At 45.7% G+C, this 20,629-nt stretch overlaps 1 protein-coding gene across 1 annotated transcript in view; it reads left to right on the forward strand.

Moving 5' to 3' along the window:
- The window catches only part of c1h9orf85 (chromosome 1 C9orf85 homolog), a 30,721-nt gene extending 27,790 nt beyond the window's left edge, over nucleotides 1–2,931 (forward strand). The window contains exon 4 of the mRNA XM_085992503.1: nucleotides 1,803–2,931. Coding sequence (XP_085848629.1) covers nucleotides 1,803–2,121 — 319 coding nt within the window. The 3' untranslated portion in view covers nucleotides 2,122–2,931. The remainder of the gene's footprint in view (nucleotides 1–1,802) is intronic.
- The last annotated feature ends 17,698 nt before the right edge of the window (nucleotides 2,932–20,629 follow it).

Here is a 20,629-nt window from a genome sequence, read left to right on the forward strand (position 1 = left end):
GCCTCCAATGGTGGAGGGATTAAAATCGGGGATGCTCAAGAGGCCATAATTGGAGGAACGAGATGGCGAGGGGTGGAGGCTGGAGGAGGTTGGAGATTGGGAGGGTCAAGGCCATGGAGGGATTTGAAAATGAGGATGAGAATTTAAAAATCGAGGCATTGCTTAACCGGGAGCCAATGTAGGTCAACGAGCACGGATGATGGGTGAACGGGACATTTCCTGTTGTTAGTTCTTATTGAACATTCAATGTAAAGTATTTAAGCTCTTCCTCAATAACACAAGGTTTATAATGTGTTGAATTACATTTATATTCCTCATACAGGAAACTTTTGTGTTATCCGGCACCGACGGGACCGAGCTGTTGCCGTTCCCTCAAAACTGCCGGACACGCCAGCACTAATGTTGAAACATACGGAGATTTTCAGCTCCGTGTGAATCCACAAACCCTGTTGCTTAGCAACAGCTTCTAAACAGTCGGCAAGCGTCTCTAGCTGAAGCTGTTGCTTAGCTACAGACCTTGCAGAGCTTGACTGTTGAGGGGGGAAAAAAAGCAACGAAAAGAAAAAAAACGGCTCCTGATTTTTGCCGGTGGCTCGAGCTTGCCGGACATTTAGCCTCCGGATAACACACAGTTTCCTGTACTGTATATTCAAAAGTTGACAAATTATACTGATTCCACTTTTTGGTGAGAGATGAAGGAAATTGCCTTGGGACAACTTTTGTAGGACCACTCGACAAGGACGTGTGCAGGCTTACAGCTAATGTTCCCCCCCCCCCCCCCCCCAAATCAGCAACAACAGATATTGGGGGGGGGCAGGGGGCAATTTTAACCCCAGCCCACCCGTCAGGAAACTGACGAAATTGCGTGAAACGCTGGATTTACATCCCGCCTGAATTTTACTCCCCATTGAAGTCCATGGAGAACCAGATCGGGTGGGGTGTAAAACCAGCGTTCCACCCGGAGAGTTAGGTTAAAAATCCCCCCTTGTTTTTTCCATATCCAAAAGAGTTCAATTTGCTGCCGATTTAAGTTTTTTTTTACTACTTTAGAATCCAAAGTTTACTCGACTGTTTCTAACGCTGTGAAGTTGCTTTGTGGCTAAGTTACTTTTGCAAACATTTTACAAAGCTTTTATCGGGGGAAATTACCAACCATTTTGTGCAGATTTAACCAGCAAGGCCTATCTTGACCGCAGGCCTTGGGCATCGTTGGCTCTCCAGTTTTAAAAATAAAATGTGTTGAATGTCATGGTTTCCCTCCCAACAGTGACGTTGCATTTCTTTGCTATCTCCTTTCATTCCATCATTGACTTTCCTGAGCGTGAAGCATTATAGAAACTGCTAAAGAGCTCGATGCAACAGGCCCATTCATTGGAAGGCAGTCTGGTTTTGGTGGCTATGCTTGATTTACACACACATGCATGCCCACACTCGCTCACCTACCTACCCACCCACACATCTGCCCTCTCAGGTGGATGTAAAGGATCCTATGCCACTATTTCAAAGAAGAGCAGCGGAGTTCTCCCCGGTGTCCTGGCCAATATTTTACCCTCCACCAACATCACTGAAAAACTGATCATCTGTTCATTATCACATTGCTGTTTGTTGGACTTTGTGCGTAAATTGGCTGCCCCATTTCCTACATTACAACAGTGACTACACTTCAAAAGTGCTTCATTGGCTGTAAAGTGCTTTTGGGACGTCCTGAGGCTGTGAAAAGCGCTATATAAATGCAATTTTTTTTTCTTTTTACACTTGGCGACTAAGGAAAATGGTCTAACTTTTTTCTCCCCACTCCCCAGATTGACTTCTGCAGGAGACCAAAAAGAAAATGACGATGTTGAAACAAATCCTGGCACAAGTAGAATGAAGAGTGGAAAAGGGGATAATGATGACAGTGACGACAGTATTGATGACTCTGATTTTGATAGTGATGAGGGCAGTGGTGTAAAAGATGAAGGCCAGTCCAATTGGTCCTCTTTTACTCATTTGTCCACCCAGCCTACTGATGCAGCATTGCAGAAAGCGAAACCACCCAAGACTGAAGGGACTGATGCACAGGGAGTGCCTGATCTTTCTGGCTTGACTCTAGAGGCTGGTAAAAACAAACCGTATGTGTGATGCATCTTGATCATTGCTGTATGATGTTAATTACAATAATTAGTATGTATAACCTATGAATCTTGCTGAGCCACGTTTGTTTCAGTGGGCTTTTTACACAATGATGCGGAGTTGCCAGGAAAATGTAAAAGACAAAATGTGCTAGCCAATAACATTGACATCTCTGAATTGAAAACTCGCGTTGTAAGAGCAAGTTATGGACCGATGTGGTGACTTAAATTTTGTTTTGACTGATTGCATGTACCTCTGAACTGTTAATGTTATGTGATTTACATCCAATTCAAATCTCACCTTTTTTAGTTTTGTATTTGTAACTACAGGAAACTTTGTTATCCAGAGGCGAACCATCCGGCAAGCTCGAGCCACCAGCAAAAATCAGGAGCCGTTTTTTTTTTTTTTTCAAGGTCTGTAGCTAAGCAACAGCTTCAGCTAGAGTCGCTACAGAGACGCTTGCCGACTGTTTAGAGGCTGTTGCTAAGCAACAGGGTTTGTTGATTCATACAGAGATGAAAATCTCCGTATGTTTCAACATTAGCTCTGGAGTGTCCGGCAGTTTTGAGGGAACGGCAGCAGCTCGGTCCTGTCGGTGCCGGATAGCACAGTTTCCTGTAGCTGGTGCTCGCCCTAGTAGTAGCTATATAGGGACACAATTGACTGTATTCTTTAATAGTGGCCCAATTTGGTCTTGATCCTGTAAGATTGTTTTATTTTGATAATTATCTTTAAAATAAAAAAAAAATTGGGTTCCTGGTCTTCAGCTGTGAATCATGTGAGTAAAACTAAACAAGAGACCGTACTCATCTCATCCTATTCTGTCCCTTCATCTTATTTTGAGCTTTGTTTTGAACATTCCTTCCAAACTTCAAAGGATCATGGGTGCCTAAACAGAAAATGCTGGAAACACTCAGCAGGTCTTGGAGCCTCTATGGAGAGAGAAACAGATTTAACGTTTCAGGTTGATGAGTTTTCATCGGAACTGGAGAGACAACAATACTGCAGATGCTTGAAGTCTGAAATAAAAACAGGAAATACTGGAAAATACTCATCACCATCTGTGGAGAGAGAGAAACAGAGTTAACGTTTCTAGTCGACGACTGTTCATCAGAACCAAACATAGGATTGAGATCTAACCTCTGCCGTTTGGAATTAATCTTTTTGAAAATTTGAAAACTGGACCTGCCAAAATAAAATATAGTTAAGGGTATTCATATTAATGATGGTATGCTGCTTTCCTCAATGGCTCAGTGAAATTGTAGATGAGAGTGATTATGAAGGTAGCTTTTGGAGAAGTGACAAGTCTGTTGAAAACCTAAATATCACTTTTTTAAGATTAAAAATGTTATCAATTGTGAAGTATAAATGAGCTTATCTTGGGCAGTATGTTTGCTACTGTGATACTCTCTGACCCATTTGCATTGTTACTGCAGAGGGAGTGACCAAGCTATGCAACATAGAATAATCAGGGTCAGAGTGATCTGAGTTTCAATCGCCTAAGGGAGTCAGAGAGGAATTGCCTGGATTTTTTAAATCTCTCTTCGTCTCTCCCAGGAGATGACATGGTTTTTGGGTGGGGTGGGAGTGTATATATTGTGATGCACAAGCTATCGCAATTGTGTGGGACAGGGTGGATGGACCAGAGGGTCTTTTTCTTCCCGTCATCCTTCGTATGGTTAAATGCCATCTGCTAGGGGGGTTGTCTTACTGACCTCTTCAAAGACTGCAGCTTGAGATTCATCCAGTGCACTTACCTCAAGCTTGCTCGCTCAATTCTCTGAGGTGGTAGTATCTTTGCTATCTTTAAACACCAGTAAAGATAGTAATGTACATGCAAGGTTGAATATAACCAGAAGAAGACTGCTATGGACAGAGTAGCCTACAGGATAGTGGAAATTTAGAACTCTTCCTCTCAAAAAGCTGTTGAGGCTATGGGTCAATTGGAAAATTTCAAAACTTTTCTGATAAGGGTTATGGAATCAAGGCAGCTCGATAGAGTTAAGGTACAGATCAGCCATGACTAATTGAATGGCGGAACAGGTTTGAGGGGCTGAATGGCTTCCTGTTCCTACATTCCAGAGATAGGTGATCACGGATGGTCCAGAGGGAGGCAGACTTGCCCAATTCTGCCACAACTGGCCTTTATGTTAAATAGAATTTACCACACAAAAGAAGTCCATTCGGCTCAACCAGTGCTGTTGTTTATGCTCCACATGAGCCTCCTCCCACCCTACTTCATCTCACCCTACTTCATCTCACCCTACCCTATTAGCATAACCTTCTATTCCTTTCTCCCTCATGTAATTATCTAGCTTCCCTTTAAAGGCGTCTATGCTTTTCGCCTCAACCGCACCTTGTAGCACGTTCCACACTTATGAGCTGTATTGGTACAATTTTTCCTTCCAATGCTTTTATTCCTTCTCAAATTTTGCCCCCTGCACAACCACCTGATATTCAGCTTGTAAACCATGTTACACTACCTGAACTGCACACCACATTGATACAATGGTCAAGAAATAAGTTGCTGCATAAATGCAAGTTATCACGTGCACAAATTAATCACCATCATTACAAAGAAAGACTTGTCATTGCCACTCATTGCGAAAACTTTGGTACTTTACTATATTGAGCAAGTCTACATGATGCATTACTCAAGATGTGAAAACCCCAAAATATCCCAGGCACTACTCCAATACATTAATGAATCAGAAACATCCGTGATGTTTCTTAACTCACTGGCCAAAGTAGAAGGCAATTTCTATTAGGTACTAGCTCATTTCCAGTGTCATTTGTCACAAACAAAATGTATGGTTTTAAAACATACAGCGCCTTTCACGACCTCGGGATGTTCCACAGCGCTTTATAGCCAACTAGCTGGAGTACCCGCCGCCGCTCGCTTTCGGTCGGGCTGACCCCTGATGAGCTCCCACTCTCGGCCCCCGATGACGGCGGGCTGACCCCTGATGAGCTCCCGCTCCGGTTTTTCCCGTTCCCGCACTAACGGCAGGCTGTAGGATTAGGCCCCGCCCACACACGCCATGAAATGCCCCCCCGTGACGCAACGCGCTTCCCCCGTAGGATTGGTCAACCATCACGTCACTTAACGCTAATGAGCGGATACGTCACTCAACGCTAATGAGCGGATTTTTACCGTTTTTTGAAGGTTTTTCCAAAAAGTAAATACGCCTATGACACTCCCCTAATCATAAGCTTTCTTTTGATATAACATATGTGTAGGTACGGTCTATAACTTCTGAGTTAAGCGCGGACATACAGACAGACAGACACCACTATCATTTTATATATAGATAGATAGATGAAGTACTTTTTGCAATGTAGTCATTGTAGGGAAACATGGCAGCCAATTTACGCACAGCAAGCTCCCACAAGTAGCAATGTGATAATGACCAGATCATCTCTTTTAGTGATGTTGGTTGAGGAATAAATATTGGCCCACGACACCGGGGAGAACTCCCTTGGAGACGTAAGTTGTTAAAAGTTATGGCTTATAATGAATTTTCATCAGCAACACACAAGTGTCAAAACTCGAGTCATGATCGCGCCCCATGTACTACTTCATCCCCAATTCATTTTTGAACTTGTACAATAGCAAAATACTGCGGATGCTGGAATCCGAAACAAAAACCGAAAATGCTGGAAACACTCAGTGGGCCAGGCAGCATCCGTGGAGAGAGAAAGAGAGTTAACATTTCAAATCTGTGACCCTTCGTCAGAACTGGAAACATTTAGAGATGTAACAGATTTTAAGCAGGTGCAGAGGCAGGGAAAGGGGGAGGGGAGGAAAGAACAAAAAGAACGGTCTGTGCTAGGGTGGAAGGCAGGAGTGGTTAAATGTGGACGGCAGAATCATCAACAGCTGCCGCCTGAACAAATAGGGGCAGAGGTTATAGTCTGAAATTGTTGAACTCAATGTTGAGTCCAGAAGGCTCAAAAGATGAGGTGCTGTTCCTTGAGCTTACGTTGAGCTTCGTTGGAGCAGTGAGGGAGGCCAAGAACAGAGAGGTCAGAGTGGGAGTGGAGCAGGGAATTAAAGTGACAGGCGACCGGAAGCTCGGGGTCACCCATACTGACTGAACAGAGGTGTTCCGCAAAGCGGTCACCCAATCTGCGTTTGGTCTCCCCAATGTAGAGGAGACCGCATCGTGAGCAGCGAATACAGTATATTAAATTGCAAGAAGTACAAGTAAATTGCTGTTTCACCTGGAAGGAGTGTTTGGGGCCCTGGACAGTGGGAAGGGAGGAGCTAAAAGGGCATGTGTTGCATCTCCTGCGCTTGCATGGGAATGTGCCATGGGGAGGGGAGGGGAGGGGCTGTTGCTGGTGATTGAGGAGTGGACCAGGGTGTCACAGAGCAGCCCCTTCGGAATTCTGAAAGGTGAGGGGAAGATGTGTTTGGTGGTGGGATCATGCTGGAGGTGGCGGAAATGGCAGAGGATGATCTGTTGAATGTGGAGGTTGGTGGGGTGAAAGGGGAACCCTATCGTAGTTCTGGGAGGGAGGGGAAGGGGTAAGAGCAGAAGTGCAGGAAATGAGCCAGATGCGATCGAGGGCCATGCCAACCACGGTAGAGGGGAATCCTCAGTTGAAAAAGGAAGACATATCGGAAGCACGAGAATGGAAGGTGGCATCATCAGAGCAGATGCGGCGGAGACGGAGAAACTGGGATATTGGAATAGAGTCCTTACAGGAAGTGGGGTGGGAGGAAATGTAGTCCAGGTAGCTGTGGGAGTCAGTGACCTGAAACGTTAACTCTCTCTCTCCACAGATGCTGTCTGGCCTGCTGAGTGTTTCCAGCATTTTCTGTTTTTGTTTCATTTTTGAACTTGAGAGGAGGTGGCAACACTAAGGATGCAGTTTGCCAACTGATTTACTGAGACTAAAATTATGCTCGGATTCGCTGAAATTCTGGTGAGAGAAGCGTCAAATCGCATCCCCCAGATTTCAGCCCCACTGTGATTAGACACAAGGGGTGATTATGTGATGTCGCTGCAGTGATAGCGGAACTGCTGTATTTGTAGCATACGGCAAGGAAAGAGTTAATCAGATTGCTCTGATGTCTACTAAAGGAAAGAATTTCCATTTCTATAGCGCCTTTCACGACCTCAAGACGTCCCAAAGTGCTTTACAGCCAATTAAGTACTTTTTGAAGTGTAGTCACTGTTGTAATTTAGGAAACACGGCAGCCAATTTGCACACAGCAAGCTCCCACTAACAGCAATGTGATAATGACCAGATCATTTGTTTTAGTGATGTTGGTTGAGGGATAAATGTTGGCCCAGCACACCGGGGATAACTCCCCTGCTCTTCATTGAAATAGTAGTCATGGGATCTTTTATATCCACCTGAGAGGGCAGACGGGGTCTCGGTTTAACATCTCATTCAAAAGATAGAATCATAGAATAGTACAGCACAGAAGGGGGCCATTCGGCCCATCGACTGCGCTGGCTCTTTCGAAGAGCAATCCAGTTAGTCCCACTCCCCCGCTCTTTCTCCATATCCTTGCAATTTTTTCTCCTTCAAATATTTATTCAATTCCCTTTTGAAGGCTACTGTTGAATCTGCATCCACCACCCTATCAGGCAGTGTATTCCAAATCCTAACCACTCATTGCATAAAAAGTTGTTCCTCAAGTCGCCTCTGGTTCTTTTGCCTTAAATCTGTGCCCTCTGGTTATCAACCCTTCAGCCATTTGAAACCGTTTCTCTTTATTTACTCTATCTAAATCCTTCATGATTCTAAACACCTCTATCATATCTCCTCTTAGCCTTCTCTGCTCCAAGGAGAACAACCCCAGCTTTTCCAGTCTATCCATGTAACTGTATTCCCTCATCCCTAGAACCATTAAAGTAAATCTCTTCTGTACCTTCTCCAAAGCCTTCACGTCCTTCCTAAAGTGTGGAGCCCAGAATTGGAAACAATACTCCAGCTGGGGCCGAACTAGTGTTTTATATAGGTTTAGCATAACTTCCTGGCATTTGAAACATAGAAACATAGAAGATAGGAGCAGGAGTAGGCCATTCGGCCCCTCGAGCCTGCTCCGCCATTCAATGCGATCATGGCTGATCATCCAAATTCAGTACCCTGTCCCTGCTTTCTCCCCATACCCCTTGATCCCTTTAGCCTTAAGAAATATATCCAACTCCTTCTTGAATATATTAATGAACTGGCCTCCACTGCCCTCTGTGGCAGAGAATTCCACAGGTTCACCACTCTCTGGGTGAAGAAATTCCTCCTCATCTCAGTCCTAAATGGCTTACCCCTTATCCTTAGACTATGACCCCTGGTTCTGGACTCCCCGACCATCGGAAACATCCTTCCTGCATCTAGTCTGTCCAGGCCTGACAGAATTTTATAGGTTTCGATGAGATCCCCTCTCAATCATCTAAACTCCAGTGAATATAAGCCCAGTCGAAACAATTTCTCCTCATACGTCATTCCTGCCATCCCAGGTATCAGCCTGGTGAATCTTCGCTGCACTCCTTCCATGGCAAGAACGTCCTTCCTCAGATAAGGCGACCAAAACTGCACACAATATTCAAGGTGCAGTCTCACCAAGGCCCTGTACAATTGCAGCAAGACATCCTTGCTCCTGTACTCAAACCCTCTCGCTACGAAGGCCAACATACCATTTGCCTTCTTAACCGCCTGCTGCACCTGCATGCTTACCTTCAGCGACTAGTGCACAAGAACACCCAGGTCTCTTTGCACTTCCCCTTCTCCCAATCTATTGCCATTCAAATAATAATCTGCCTTCCTGTTTTTGCCACCAAAGTGGATAACCTCACATTTATCCACATTATAGTGCGTTTGCCATGTTTCTGCCCAATCACCCAACCTGTCCAAATCGTACTGGAGTTTCACGACATCATCCTCACAGCATACCCTCCCACCCAGCTTTGAGTCGTCTGCAAATTTGGAGATATTACATCCAATTCCCTCGTCCAGATCATTAATATATATTGTGAACAGCTGGGGTCCTAGGACCGATCCTTGCGGTACCCCACTAATCACTGCCTGCCACTCGGAAAACGACCCGTTTATTCCAACTCTTTGCTTTCTATCCGCCAACCAGTTCTCTATCCAAGTTAATACCTTGCCCCCAATCCAAGTCAATACCTTGCCCCCAATTCCATGTGCCTTAATTTTGCACGCTAATCTCTTATGCGGGACCTTATTGAAAGCCTTCTGAAAGTCCAAATACACCACATCCACTGGTTCTCCCTTATCTATTTTACCAGTTACATCCTCAAAAAATTCCAGTAGATTAGTCAAGCATGATTTACCTTTTGTAAATCCATGTTGACTTTGTCCGATCCTGTCACTGCTTTCCAAGTGCTCTGCTATTACATCTTTTATAATGGACTCTAGCATTTTCCCCACTACCGATGTCAGGCTTACCGGTCTATAATTCCCCGCTTTTTCTCTACCACCTTTTTTGAATAGTGGGGTAACATTAGCTACCCTCCAATCCATGGGTACTGTTCCAGAGTCTATCGAGTTCTGGAAGATGACCAGCAATGCATCTACTATTTCTAGGGCCACTTCCTTAAGTACCCTAGGATGTAGATTATCAGGCCCTGGGGATTTATCGGCCTTCAGTCCCATCAATTTTCCTAACACCATTTCCCTACAAATACTGATTTCTTTCAGTTCCACCCTTTCATCAGACCCTATGTTCCCCGGCATCTCTGGGAGGTTATTTGTGTCCTCCTTTGTGAAGACAGAACCAAAATATGTATTTAGTTGGTCAGCCATTTCTTTGTTCCCCATTATAAATTCCCCTGATTCTGACTGCAAGGGACCTATGCTTGACTTCACCAATCTTTTTCTCTTCACATATCTATAAAAGCTTTTACAGTCAGTTTATATGTTCCTTGCAAGCTTACTCTCATATTCTATTTTCCCCTTCTTAGTTAATCCCTTTGTCCTCCTTTGTTGAATCCTAAACTGCTCCCAATCCTCAGGATTATTGCTTTTTCTGGCCAATTTATATGTCCTCTCCTTGGATCTTATGCTATCCCTAATTTCCCTTGTTAGCCACGGTTGAGTCACCTTTTTTGCTTTATTTTTATGCCAAACTGGGATGAACAAATTCTGTAGTTCATCTATTCGGTCTTTGTATGTTTGCCATTGCCTATCCACTGTCAACCCTTTGAGTGACATTCCCCAATCAATCCTACCCAACTCGCACCTCAGACCATTGTAGTTTCCTTTATTTAAATTTTTTATTTAAATTTATAATAAATCCCCAGGGCCTGATAATCTACATCCTAGGGTACTTAAGGAAGTGGCCCTAGAAATAGTAGATGCATTGCTGGTCATCTTCCAGAACTCGATAGACTCTGGAACAGTACCCATGGTTGAACACCACCTTTGTCAAGTGTTGTCGTATGTAGATCTATATTATATATCAATTATCAAAACAATGCAGGACCGATTTTTAACTTAAAGTTACAGAAGCTAGGCTTCAACCTGTGTACAAATTGTAGTTAGCAAAAAATAATAAGTCCATGTTCCGTGAGGCAATTTCCAGTTATACTGAGACCCAATCTAGGTATAGATTTACAGGGAGTGTTCTTATGCTCCAGTTATTCCAAATAGAAACATAGAGATAGGAACAGGAGTAGGCCATTCGGCCCTTCGAGCCTGCTCCGCCATTCAATGAGATCATGGCTGATCTTCGTCTGAGATCATAGCTGATCTTACCAGTTCAGTACCCCGTCCCCGCCTTTTCTCCGTAACCCTTAATCCCCTTAGCCTTCAGAAATATATCCAATTCTCTCTTGAAAATATTTATTGAATTAGCCTTCACAGCCCTCTGTGGCAGGGAATTCCACAGGCTCACCACTCTTTGAGTGAAGAAATTCTTCCTCATCTCTGTTTTAAATGATTTGCCCGCTATTTTTAGACTGTGGCCCCTGGTTCTGTGCTCCCCGGCCATTGGAAACATTCTCTCTGAATTCAGCCTGTCCAGGCCTGCCATAATTTTATATGTTTCGATGAGATCCCCTCTCAATCTTCTAAACTCCAGTGAGTACAAGCCCAAACTATTTAATCTCTCTTCGTAGGTCATTCCCGCCATTCCAGGTATCAGCCTGGTGAATCGCCGTTGCACTCTTTCCATGGCAAGAACATCCTTCCGCAGATGGGGCGACCAAAACTGTACACAATACTCCAGATGCGGTCTCACCAGCACCTTGTACAGCTGTAGTAAGGTATCCCTATTCCTATACTCGAACCCCCTTGATATGAAGGCCAACATACCATTTGCCTTCTTAATCGCCTGTTGCACCTGCATGCTCTCCTTCAGTGACTGGTGCACAAGAACACCCAGGTCCCTCTGCACTTCCCCATCTCCCAATCTATTGCCATTTAGATAATAATCTACCCTCCTGTTTTTACCCCCAAAGTGGATAACCTCGCATTTATCCACATTATAGTGCATCTGCCACGTATCCGCCCATTCCCCCAACCTGTCCAAATCGCACTGTAGCCTCCTGACATCCTCATCAGAGCCCACCCCTCCTCCTAGTTTAGTGTCGTCAGCGAATTTGGAAATATTGCATCCAATTCCCTGATCCAGATCATTTATATATATTGTGAACAGCTGGGGTCCCAGGACAGATCCTTGCGGCACCCCGCTGGTCACTGCCTGCCACTCCGAAAACGAGCCGTTTCTATTGAGAAACCAAGGTCCATAACAATTCGATATCCCAGGTGGACTATGGAAATCCTACCAAATGTTTGTCTATGTTAAAGGTGCTATATAAATGCAAGTTATTTTGGTCTTATGCTTCCAAAGGCATTTTGACAGTGTTTCACGGAGTGGCTATTAGTTAAACTCTAAGGGGGAAAAATTCAGTATCGCCCTGTTTGGGGCACCATTATCGGCCGTGCACAAAGTTTAGCGCCTGGCGCTAATTATCGCCTCCGACGGCAAACTTGGCTTTTATCACCCCTGGAGGTGATTGGAGCGCTAAATCAGGCGCTTCACACCTGTCTTAAGGCGCGAAGGCCGAGGAGCGAAACGCTACCTCAGAGCGCTGGCGAAGCTCATGTGATGTCAGTCAGCAATGGAACACAGACACACTGGCGCCGGCCAGTTCTTAAAGGGGAGTTCTGACAAAAGGTCATCGACCTGAAATGTTAACTCTGTTTCTCTCTTCACAGATGCTGCTTGACCTGCTGAGTTTCTCCAGCATTTTCTGTTTTTATCTTAAAGGGTGTAGTGTATGTACCTTCAATAGAGAACTACTTTTACAGCTCCTGTATACTGTAGTACCGGCAGTGACCACACCTGTATATAAGCCTTGAGCAGGCATCTGTACTGTTAGTTTTTAGACTACCCTCATCCAGTAAACACCTGTTGATTGTTGATCTGCAGTCTCCGTCTATTTATTGAAGAACACCATCCCTTAAGATTCACGGATTCAACAAAGGGGAGGGTTGATTTTGCTCTCCATCCACATCCTGCTCATTGCAGCCTTGAATCTCGGCCTGGAGAGACCTGCACATCAAATCTGCTGGAAAGAACCATGGAGAGACCCAGGGAAAGAGCTCAGATTGCAGCCCCCACAGTCTCTTCTAAATCGATACAAGGAAGGGCAAATCAAAATGAACCTGCAAAGTGCTGCTCAGTACCCAAAACTCCTTCACACAGTGTAGAATCTCTCCAGAAGTCTCTCTCTCTCTCTCAGAATGCGTGGTGCAAAAATGTCACCAACAAAAAAAGGCAGGAAGTGGTCACCTTTAAATAGCGCTCCCCCAGTCCCTTCCCGACTGCAAAACGCTCCCCTCAACCTGTCGTTGCTAGCAGCAGGTGTTAAGGCAGGGGGCGCCACTCAATATCTGGTCCGGGGCGCTACCGGGGCGTTGCGCACTCGACTGACGTCACGATCTGCCGGTGCAGGAGATTGTGGCGGTAGTGTTTAGCGCCGCCGCAAAATGTCTAGTTAATTTCGTGAGCAGCGCAAACATCGCAGCGCCCGGGCACTAGTTGCTTTGCGCCCCATTAGCGCCCTCTTAAGGCGCTAACGGGAGGCGCAAACCAACTGAATTTTTCCCCCTAAAGATGTGAAAAGTCATGGTAATCTGGGGTAGGGATAGGAGGGGAGAAGATAAAGACGGGCATGAGAAGAGGAGAAGAAGACAGGAGAGGAGAGGGGCATAGTCTCAGGATAAAGGATTGGCCAATTACGATTGTGCTGAGGAGAAATTTCTTCACTCATAGGGTTGTGAATCTTTGGAATTCTCTATCTCAGAGGGCTGTGGATGCTCAGTTGCTGAGTGTATTCAAGGCTGAGATCGATAGATTTTTGGACTCTAAGGGAATTAAGGGATATGGGAATCGGGCGGGAAAGTGGAGTTAAGGTCAAAGATCAGCCGTGATCTTATTGAATATTCGAGCAGGATCGAGGGGCCGTATGGCCTACTCCTGCTCCTAGTTCTTATATGGAGGGAGGGGATGAAGAGCAGAGGGGGAGAGGGGAAGATGGGAGAGAGAAATGGGGAAGGGAGTAGAGGAAGGAGGAAGAGGGTAAGAGGAGGGTAGTAGAGGCGGAGGGGGTAGAGAAGGTGAGAGGACAGGAGATGAATAGAGGGGGAGGAAGAGGGTGAGAGATGGGGTTAGTGAAGGGGAGAGGATGAGAGAGGGAGGGGAAGTGAGGAAAGAAGCAGAGAGGCGGGAGCATGGCAGCGAGGGTAGAGAAAAGCAGAGGTGGGATGAGGAAAGGAAAGGAGAGAGGTGAGGAGAAGAGAAAAGGAGGGAAGGCGGAGATGAGTAGGGAGAGATGATATGGGTAGGAAAGAGGAGGATGGGGAGAGGAAGTAGGAGAGAAGAGGATGGGAGGGGTGGGAGTGGTGAGAAGCTGTGAAGAGGGGAGGAGGAGAAGGGGAGATTGCAGAGGTGCGGAGAGGAGTGGGGTAGCAGGAGGAGGGGAGAGAGGGAGGCAGTGGAGGGGAGATGAGAGGAGGAGGGAGAGTGCAGAGGAGAGGGGAAGAGGACGGGAGGAAACGATTGAGCAGTAGAGGGGAAGATGGAGCTGGTGGTGGGGAGAGGGGGATAGGAGGAGAGGAGAAGAGAGAATTAAAGGAGGGGACGGGGCAGGCGAGCGAAGAGAAGAGAGTAGGCGAGGGGACTCTTCTACAGTTCAGTTGTGTATTGACGGCTCCATCAGCATTCGGGCACAGCCGGCTGTAATTGTCTTCCAAGATCAGACTTCATCATTGTTTTAGTGGTTGAAACATCCTTCCGTTTTCTTTACTTTCTTTCAGATTCTGTTTTATTTCCCCTTCCTGTTCTGTTTCAAAGGTGTGTTTTAATGTTATTCCATTCGATGGCCCTTGTAAGAACCCTGGGGTCGATATCCTGACGAACCAGACAAATTTTCAAACTTCTCACCACAACTCCTTAATAAGGACCAGCTAGCAGAGAATCATAGAATGATACAGCACAGAAGGAGGCCATTCGGCCCATCGTGCCTGTGCTGGCTGTTTGAAAGAACAGTCCAATTAGCCTCACTTCCCCCTGCTCTTTCCCATAGCCGTGAAAATGTTACCACTTCAAGTATTTTTCCAATTCCCTTTTGAAAGTTACTGTTGAATCTGCTTCCACCGCCCTTTCAGACAGTGTATTCCAGATCGTAACAACTCGCTGTAAATTTTCTTTCATTCTTGTCTCCTCTGGTTCTTTTGCCAATTGCCTTAAATCTGTGACCACTGGTTACCGACCCTTGTGCCACTGGAAACAGTTTCTCCTTATTCACGATCAAAACCCTTCATGATTTTGAACACTTCTTAAATCTCCCTTTAACCTTCTCTGCTCTAAAGACAATGATGCCAGAGTTTGGCTCGCTGAATTGTCTTGCATCACCCAAATTTGGATTGAATTTGACTTTAGCTTGCCAGGCCAACTGGGATACCCACAGACTACGGAGTGAAGGAATTAACCCGTTCATTCCAAGTCATCAAAGATAATGTTATTGCATTCAAGTGGTTGTTGCCTACACTTTATATGAGTGACCATTGAAACATTAAACAATGTTATATTTCAGGTGGTGTCCTTAGATTTTAAAACATATTCTAAATGGTAACACATGCTGCCTCCTGTTATTTGTTAATGTACCGAGAACTCGTATACAATGATTGCTCATATGAACAATTAGGTAGCCACTTCTGAAAGGACTGTACCAAGGTTAAGGTTGGGATGGAACTTTGAATAAAAGCTCTGAATTTAAAATGTTTGCAGAGATATATGGGTAAAAGGAGGAAATATCTGAATAAAGAAGAGATTGTTATATATTTCTTAGCAAGTGGCAAGCAACATTCACACCACACAAGTGCCAGGCAATGACCATCTCCAACAAGAGGGAGTCTAACCACTTCCCTTTGACATTCAACGGCACTACCATCATCAAATCCCCCACTATCAACATCCCAGGGGTCACCATTTACCAGAAACATAACTGGACCAGCCATATAAATACTGTGGCTACAAAAGCAGGTCAGAAGCTGGATATTCTGCGGCGAGTGACTCACCTCCTGACTTCACAAAGCTTTTCCACCATCTACAAGGCACAAGTCAGGAGTGTGATGGAATACTTCCCACTTGCCTGGATGAGTGTAGCCTGAGCAAAACTCAAGAAGCTCCACACCATCCAGGACAAAGCAGCCCGCTTGATTGGCACCCAACCACCACCTTAAACATTCACTCCCTCCACCACCAGTGCACAGGGCTGCAATTGTGTACCATCTACAAGATGCACTGCAGCAACTCGCTAAGGCTTCTTCGACAGCACCTCCCAAACCCGCGACCTCTACCACCTAGAAGGACAAGGGAAGCAGGCGCATGGGAACACCATCAACTCCAAGTTCCCCTCGAAGTTACACAGCATCCTGATTTGGAAATATATCGACGTTCCTTCATCGTCGCTGGGTGAAATTCCTGGAACTCCCTCCATAACAGCAATGTGGGAGTACCTTCATCACATGGACTGCAGCAGTTCAAGAAGGCAACTCACCACCACCTTTTCAAGGGAAACTAAGGATGGGCAATAAATGATGGCCTTGCTAACGATGCCCACATCCCATGAATGAATTAAATAAAGCCTTAATTTTACAAAGCCACACCCTTGACAGTTGGACTTGACAAAGTGAGCACCAACGAATTTCCACCCTGAGAAGTCTCAATTGTCCAGATGGCATGCAGTAATTTTTTTTATTCGTTCCTGGGATGTGTGCATCATTGGCAAGGTCAGCATTTATTGCCCATCCCTAGTTGCCCTTGAAGGTGCTGGTGAGCCACCTTCTTGAACTGCTGTTGGCTGGGTGGTGAAGGTACTCCCACAGTGCTGTTAGGGAGGGAGTTCCAGGATTTTGACCCAGCGACGATGAAGGATCGGCGATATATTTCCAAGTCAGGATGGTGTGTGACTTGGAGGGGAACTTGGAGGTGATGGTGTTCCCATGCGCCTGCTGCCCTTGCATTCTAGGTGGAAGAGGTCGTGGGTTTGGGAGGTGCTGCCGAAGAAGCCTTGGCGAGTTGCTGCAATGCATCTTGTAGATGGCACACATTGCAGCCACGGTGTGCCGGTGGTGGAGGGAGTGAATGTTTAAGGCGGTGAATGGGGTGCCAATCAAGTGAGCTGCTTTGTCTTTGATGGTGTCGAGCTTTTTGAGCGTTGTTGGAGCTGCACTCATCCAGGCAAGTGGAAAGTATTCCACCACACTCCTGTCTTGTGCCTTGTAGATGGTGGAAAGGCTTTAGGGAGTCAAGAGGTGATATTCTTGCCGCAGAATACCCAGCCTCTGACCTGGTCTTGTATTCACAGTATTTATGTGGCTGGTCTAGTTAAGTTTCTGGTCAATGGTGACCCCCAGGATATTGATGGTGGGGGATTCGGCGATGGTAATGCCGTTGAATGTCAAGGGGCGGTGGTTAGACTCTCGCTTGTTGGAGATAGTCATTGCCTGGCACTTGTGTGGCGCGAATGTTACCTCCCACTTATCGGCCCAAGCCTAAACGTCGTCCAGGTCTTGTTGCATGCGGGCATGGACTGCTTCATTATCTGAGGAGTTGCGAATGGCGCTGAACACCGTGCAGTCATCAGCGAACATCCCCATTTCTGGCCTTATGTTGGAGGGAAGGTCATTGATGAAGCAGCCAAAGATGGGTGGGCCTAGGACACTGTCCTGAGGAACTCCTGCAGCGATGTCCTGGGGCTGTGATGATTGACCTCCAACCACCACAACCATCTCCTTTTGTGCTAGGTATGACTCCAGCCAGTGGAGAGTTATCCCCCCGATTCCCATTGACTTCAGTTTTACTGGGGCTCCTTGATGCCACACTTGGTCAAATGCTGCCTGGATGTCAATGGCAGTCACTCTCACTTCACCTCTGGAATTCAGCTCTTTTGTCCATGTTTGGACCAAGGCTGTAATGAGGTCTGCAGCCGAGTGGTCCTGGCAGAACCCAAACTGGGCATCAGTGAGCAGGTTATTGCTGAGTAAGTGCTGCTTGATAGCACTGTCGATGACACCTTCCATCACTTTGCTGATGATTGAGAATAGATTGATGGGGCAGTAATTGGCCAGATTGGATTTGTCCTGCTTTTTGTGGACAGGACAAACCTGGGCTGTTTTCCACATTGTCGGATAGATGCCAGTGTTAAACCTGTACTGGAACAGCTTGGCTAGAGGCACGGCTAGTTCTGGAGCACAAATCATGGAGCCTCCTCCTCCCGTTAGTTGTTTACTGGTCCACCACCATTCACGACTGGATGTGGCAGGACTGCAGAGCTTTGATCTGATCCGTTGATTGTGGGATCACTTAGCTCTGTCTATAGCATGCTGCTTCCACTTTTTAGCATGCATGTAGTCCTGTGTTGCAGCTTCCCCAGGTTGGCACCCCATTTTTAGGTACGCCTGGTGCTGCTCCAGGCTTGCTCTTCTACATTCATTATTGACTGACAGAGACGCTGTGAGCACCTCTTCAAGGGACACACACATCTTTCAGGTAAGTTTGCATTTAAGCTTTTGGACTGGATTTTTTTTGTTGAAGTAGTGGCTTGGTGTAATACATGTTAAAAGTTTTTTATGTTTACAGGGAGTGCTGCTGGACGCTTGCAAACCCTCGGATGTTAAAGGAAGGCCTCTGAGAAGACAGAAAATGCTGCAAATACTCAGCAGGTCAGGCAACATCTGTGGAGAGAGAAAAATAGTTCACATGTCAGGTCGAGATGCTGCCTTACCTGCTGAGTATTTCCAGCATTTTATGCTTTTATTTCAGATTTACAGCATCTGCTCGCAGAGGGAAGAGGAAGACACAGAAGAGGAAGACACAGAAGAGGGAAACACATAAAGGAGGAAGCGGAAGAGGAGGAAGCAGAAGAGGAGAAAGCCGAAGAGGAGGAAGCAGAAGAAAGGATGCATCCCAGACAGCCCCTTTCTGGCCGGGATATCCGGGTTGAAATCATCCGCCTGCGGTACCAGTGACCACAACCACAATTCCACTTTCAACATTAGTCCCACACCTTACCTTCCCTCTGTTACTGACCATCACAGTGTCCTCTTGGCCACAATGCTGAAATAAAAGCCACCACAAAGCAAACTTTCCAATCCAACTTTATACATCTATCCATCCATTATGACATCAAGAAATCAACTCATCATCTTTCTGCATTCCTTTAGTGACTGTCTTGTGTGTGCCTTTGCCTATCCTACTGTAAGGCTCGCAAAATTCTACAGATTCCCCCAAAGTTAGAAAAGAAGAGATATTGGACTGTTTGAAATAATATTGGGCCAAAGGGGGCCTAAAATCAAAACCTCAGGAAGATTTGGCTAGTTTAGAAGGCATGTTCAGGCCTGTGGAAAAAGCTGCAACAAAAGGGACAGACAGTTTGAGTATTGGAAAAGCCAGATTGTCTGAGAATGTTCTGGACTGTCCCAGTCATTCTACATAAAGACAATAAGCCCACGGAAAAGACTGTTCCCGCTGAAACCTACAGGGCCATCAAGAACATGAATAATACAATACATGCCACCAGTCAACAAAAGAGACCCTGGCCCCAGCAGGAGAAAACAATCGAAACAACAGTTTAAAACCGCTCACAAAGATTTCCAAAAACACTTTGCACATTTAAACTGATTTCGAAGCAATCCCGAAACTAGTTAAAGGCCAATTAAAAATAGATGGGACCAGCCCCGAAACTCGATGAGAATTTAAACCTATTAAAATTAACGAGCCCACCAAAATTAACAATGGACCGGAGGAGATTTGGTGGTCAGATAAGCCAGGCCTCAACACAGTATAATTGAGGCCTGCTTGTTTAGAAAAGACAGTTGAAACGGACAGTTGAGAAAGAAGACAGTTCGACAGTACAGTTCAACGGAGAGTCAGTTGAGGACACAGCTCAAGAAGGTTCAAGTTCAGTACAGGAGAGAGAAAGTACGGTTCAGAAAAGGTATTACTCATTATCATCATCACCGTACTTAGTCGGAGGATCGGAGACTTGAAAGAAGAATGAAATGGAAGGAAAAGGAAATCGCAGCAACCAAAGGCCTCAAGAAACCAACAACTAACAATATTACCACCAACTAGGTAATATTGGGCCACCGTGACCAACAAGAAACCAACCAACAAGAAGTCGAAAATTCGCAAGTTTGTTTCCACTCTACAAGCTAGCCTGACTTACCCCTGGGTAAGATTTGAAACAAAAGACTCCAGAAACTATACCTAACCAAAGGAAATTGGGTACTTACCCGATAAATCCAACTACGCATCCAACCGCATCAGCGGACAGGCGAAGACTGAAACCCAATGCAGGTGCAGTCTTCCACCATGTCCGGGATACGGCAGGCCCCAACCGCCACAACTAAAGAGAACCCCGAAATTGCGAACCTCTACAATCTGTCAAGAAAGTCATTTGGTGAGCATTTCCTGGTCCTCTGGAATTCAACCTAGTTAGGATAGTGGGATTGGGAGGGTAAGGTATTTTTGTCTATTGTCATTCTCCCTCGCATATTCTGAAGTGTTCCCCCTTTTAGAGTATAAGATTTATTGTATTGTATATTTTCCTGTCTCAAAATAAAGATCTCAATTCTTTTGACCAACTCAGGTGTCTGTTGCACTTTCATTACAACCCCCAAATAAGTCCAATGTCTAGAACCAAGGGAGTGGGAGCAATTCGAACCGCTCAGGGAGTCAGAGGTGAAGCTGACCACACACAGCACCCCTTACACTACTGATGACACGCAGTGCTACCCCAGTGGCTGCAGCATGGCTGGTGGAAGGCTGCTGGCTTTCAGTGAGGGACACTGCAAATGGACTTGCAGGATGATCTTGAGGAGCTGGTGACTGGGGGTGTGCATTTGAGTAATGGTGTTTTTTCTTTCTTCTTCTTCTTCAATCTCCTTTCCCTCTTCTTGGTCAACCACTGGCTGTGCCGACTGCATTTCTTGGGTGTGTGAAATGAGGAAGGCACAAGGGTAGAGTTGT

The sequence above is a fragment of the Somniosus microcephalus genome, chromosome 1 (assembly GCF_052327205.1).
Source record: "Somniosus microcephalus isolate GS21.2 chromosome 1, FLI_Smic_1.0, whole genome shotgun sequence".
NCBI lineage: Eukaryota > Metazoa > Chordata > Chondrichthyes > Squaliformes > Somniosidae > Somniosus > Somniosus microcephalus.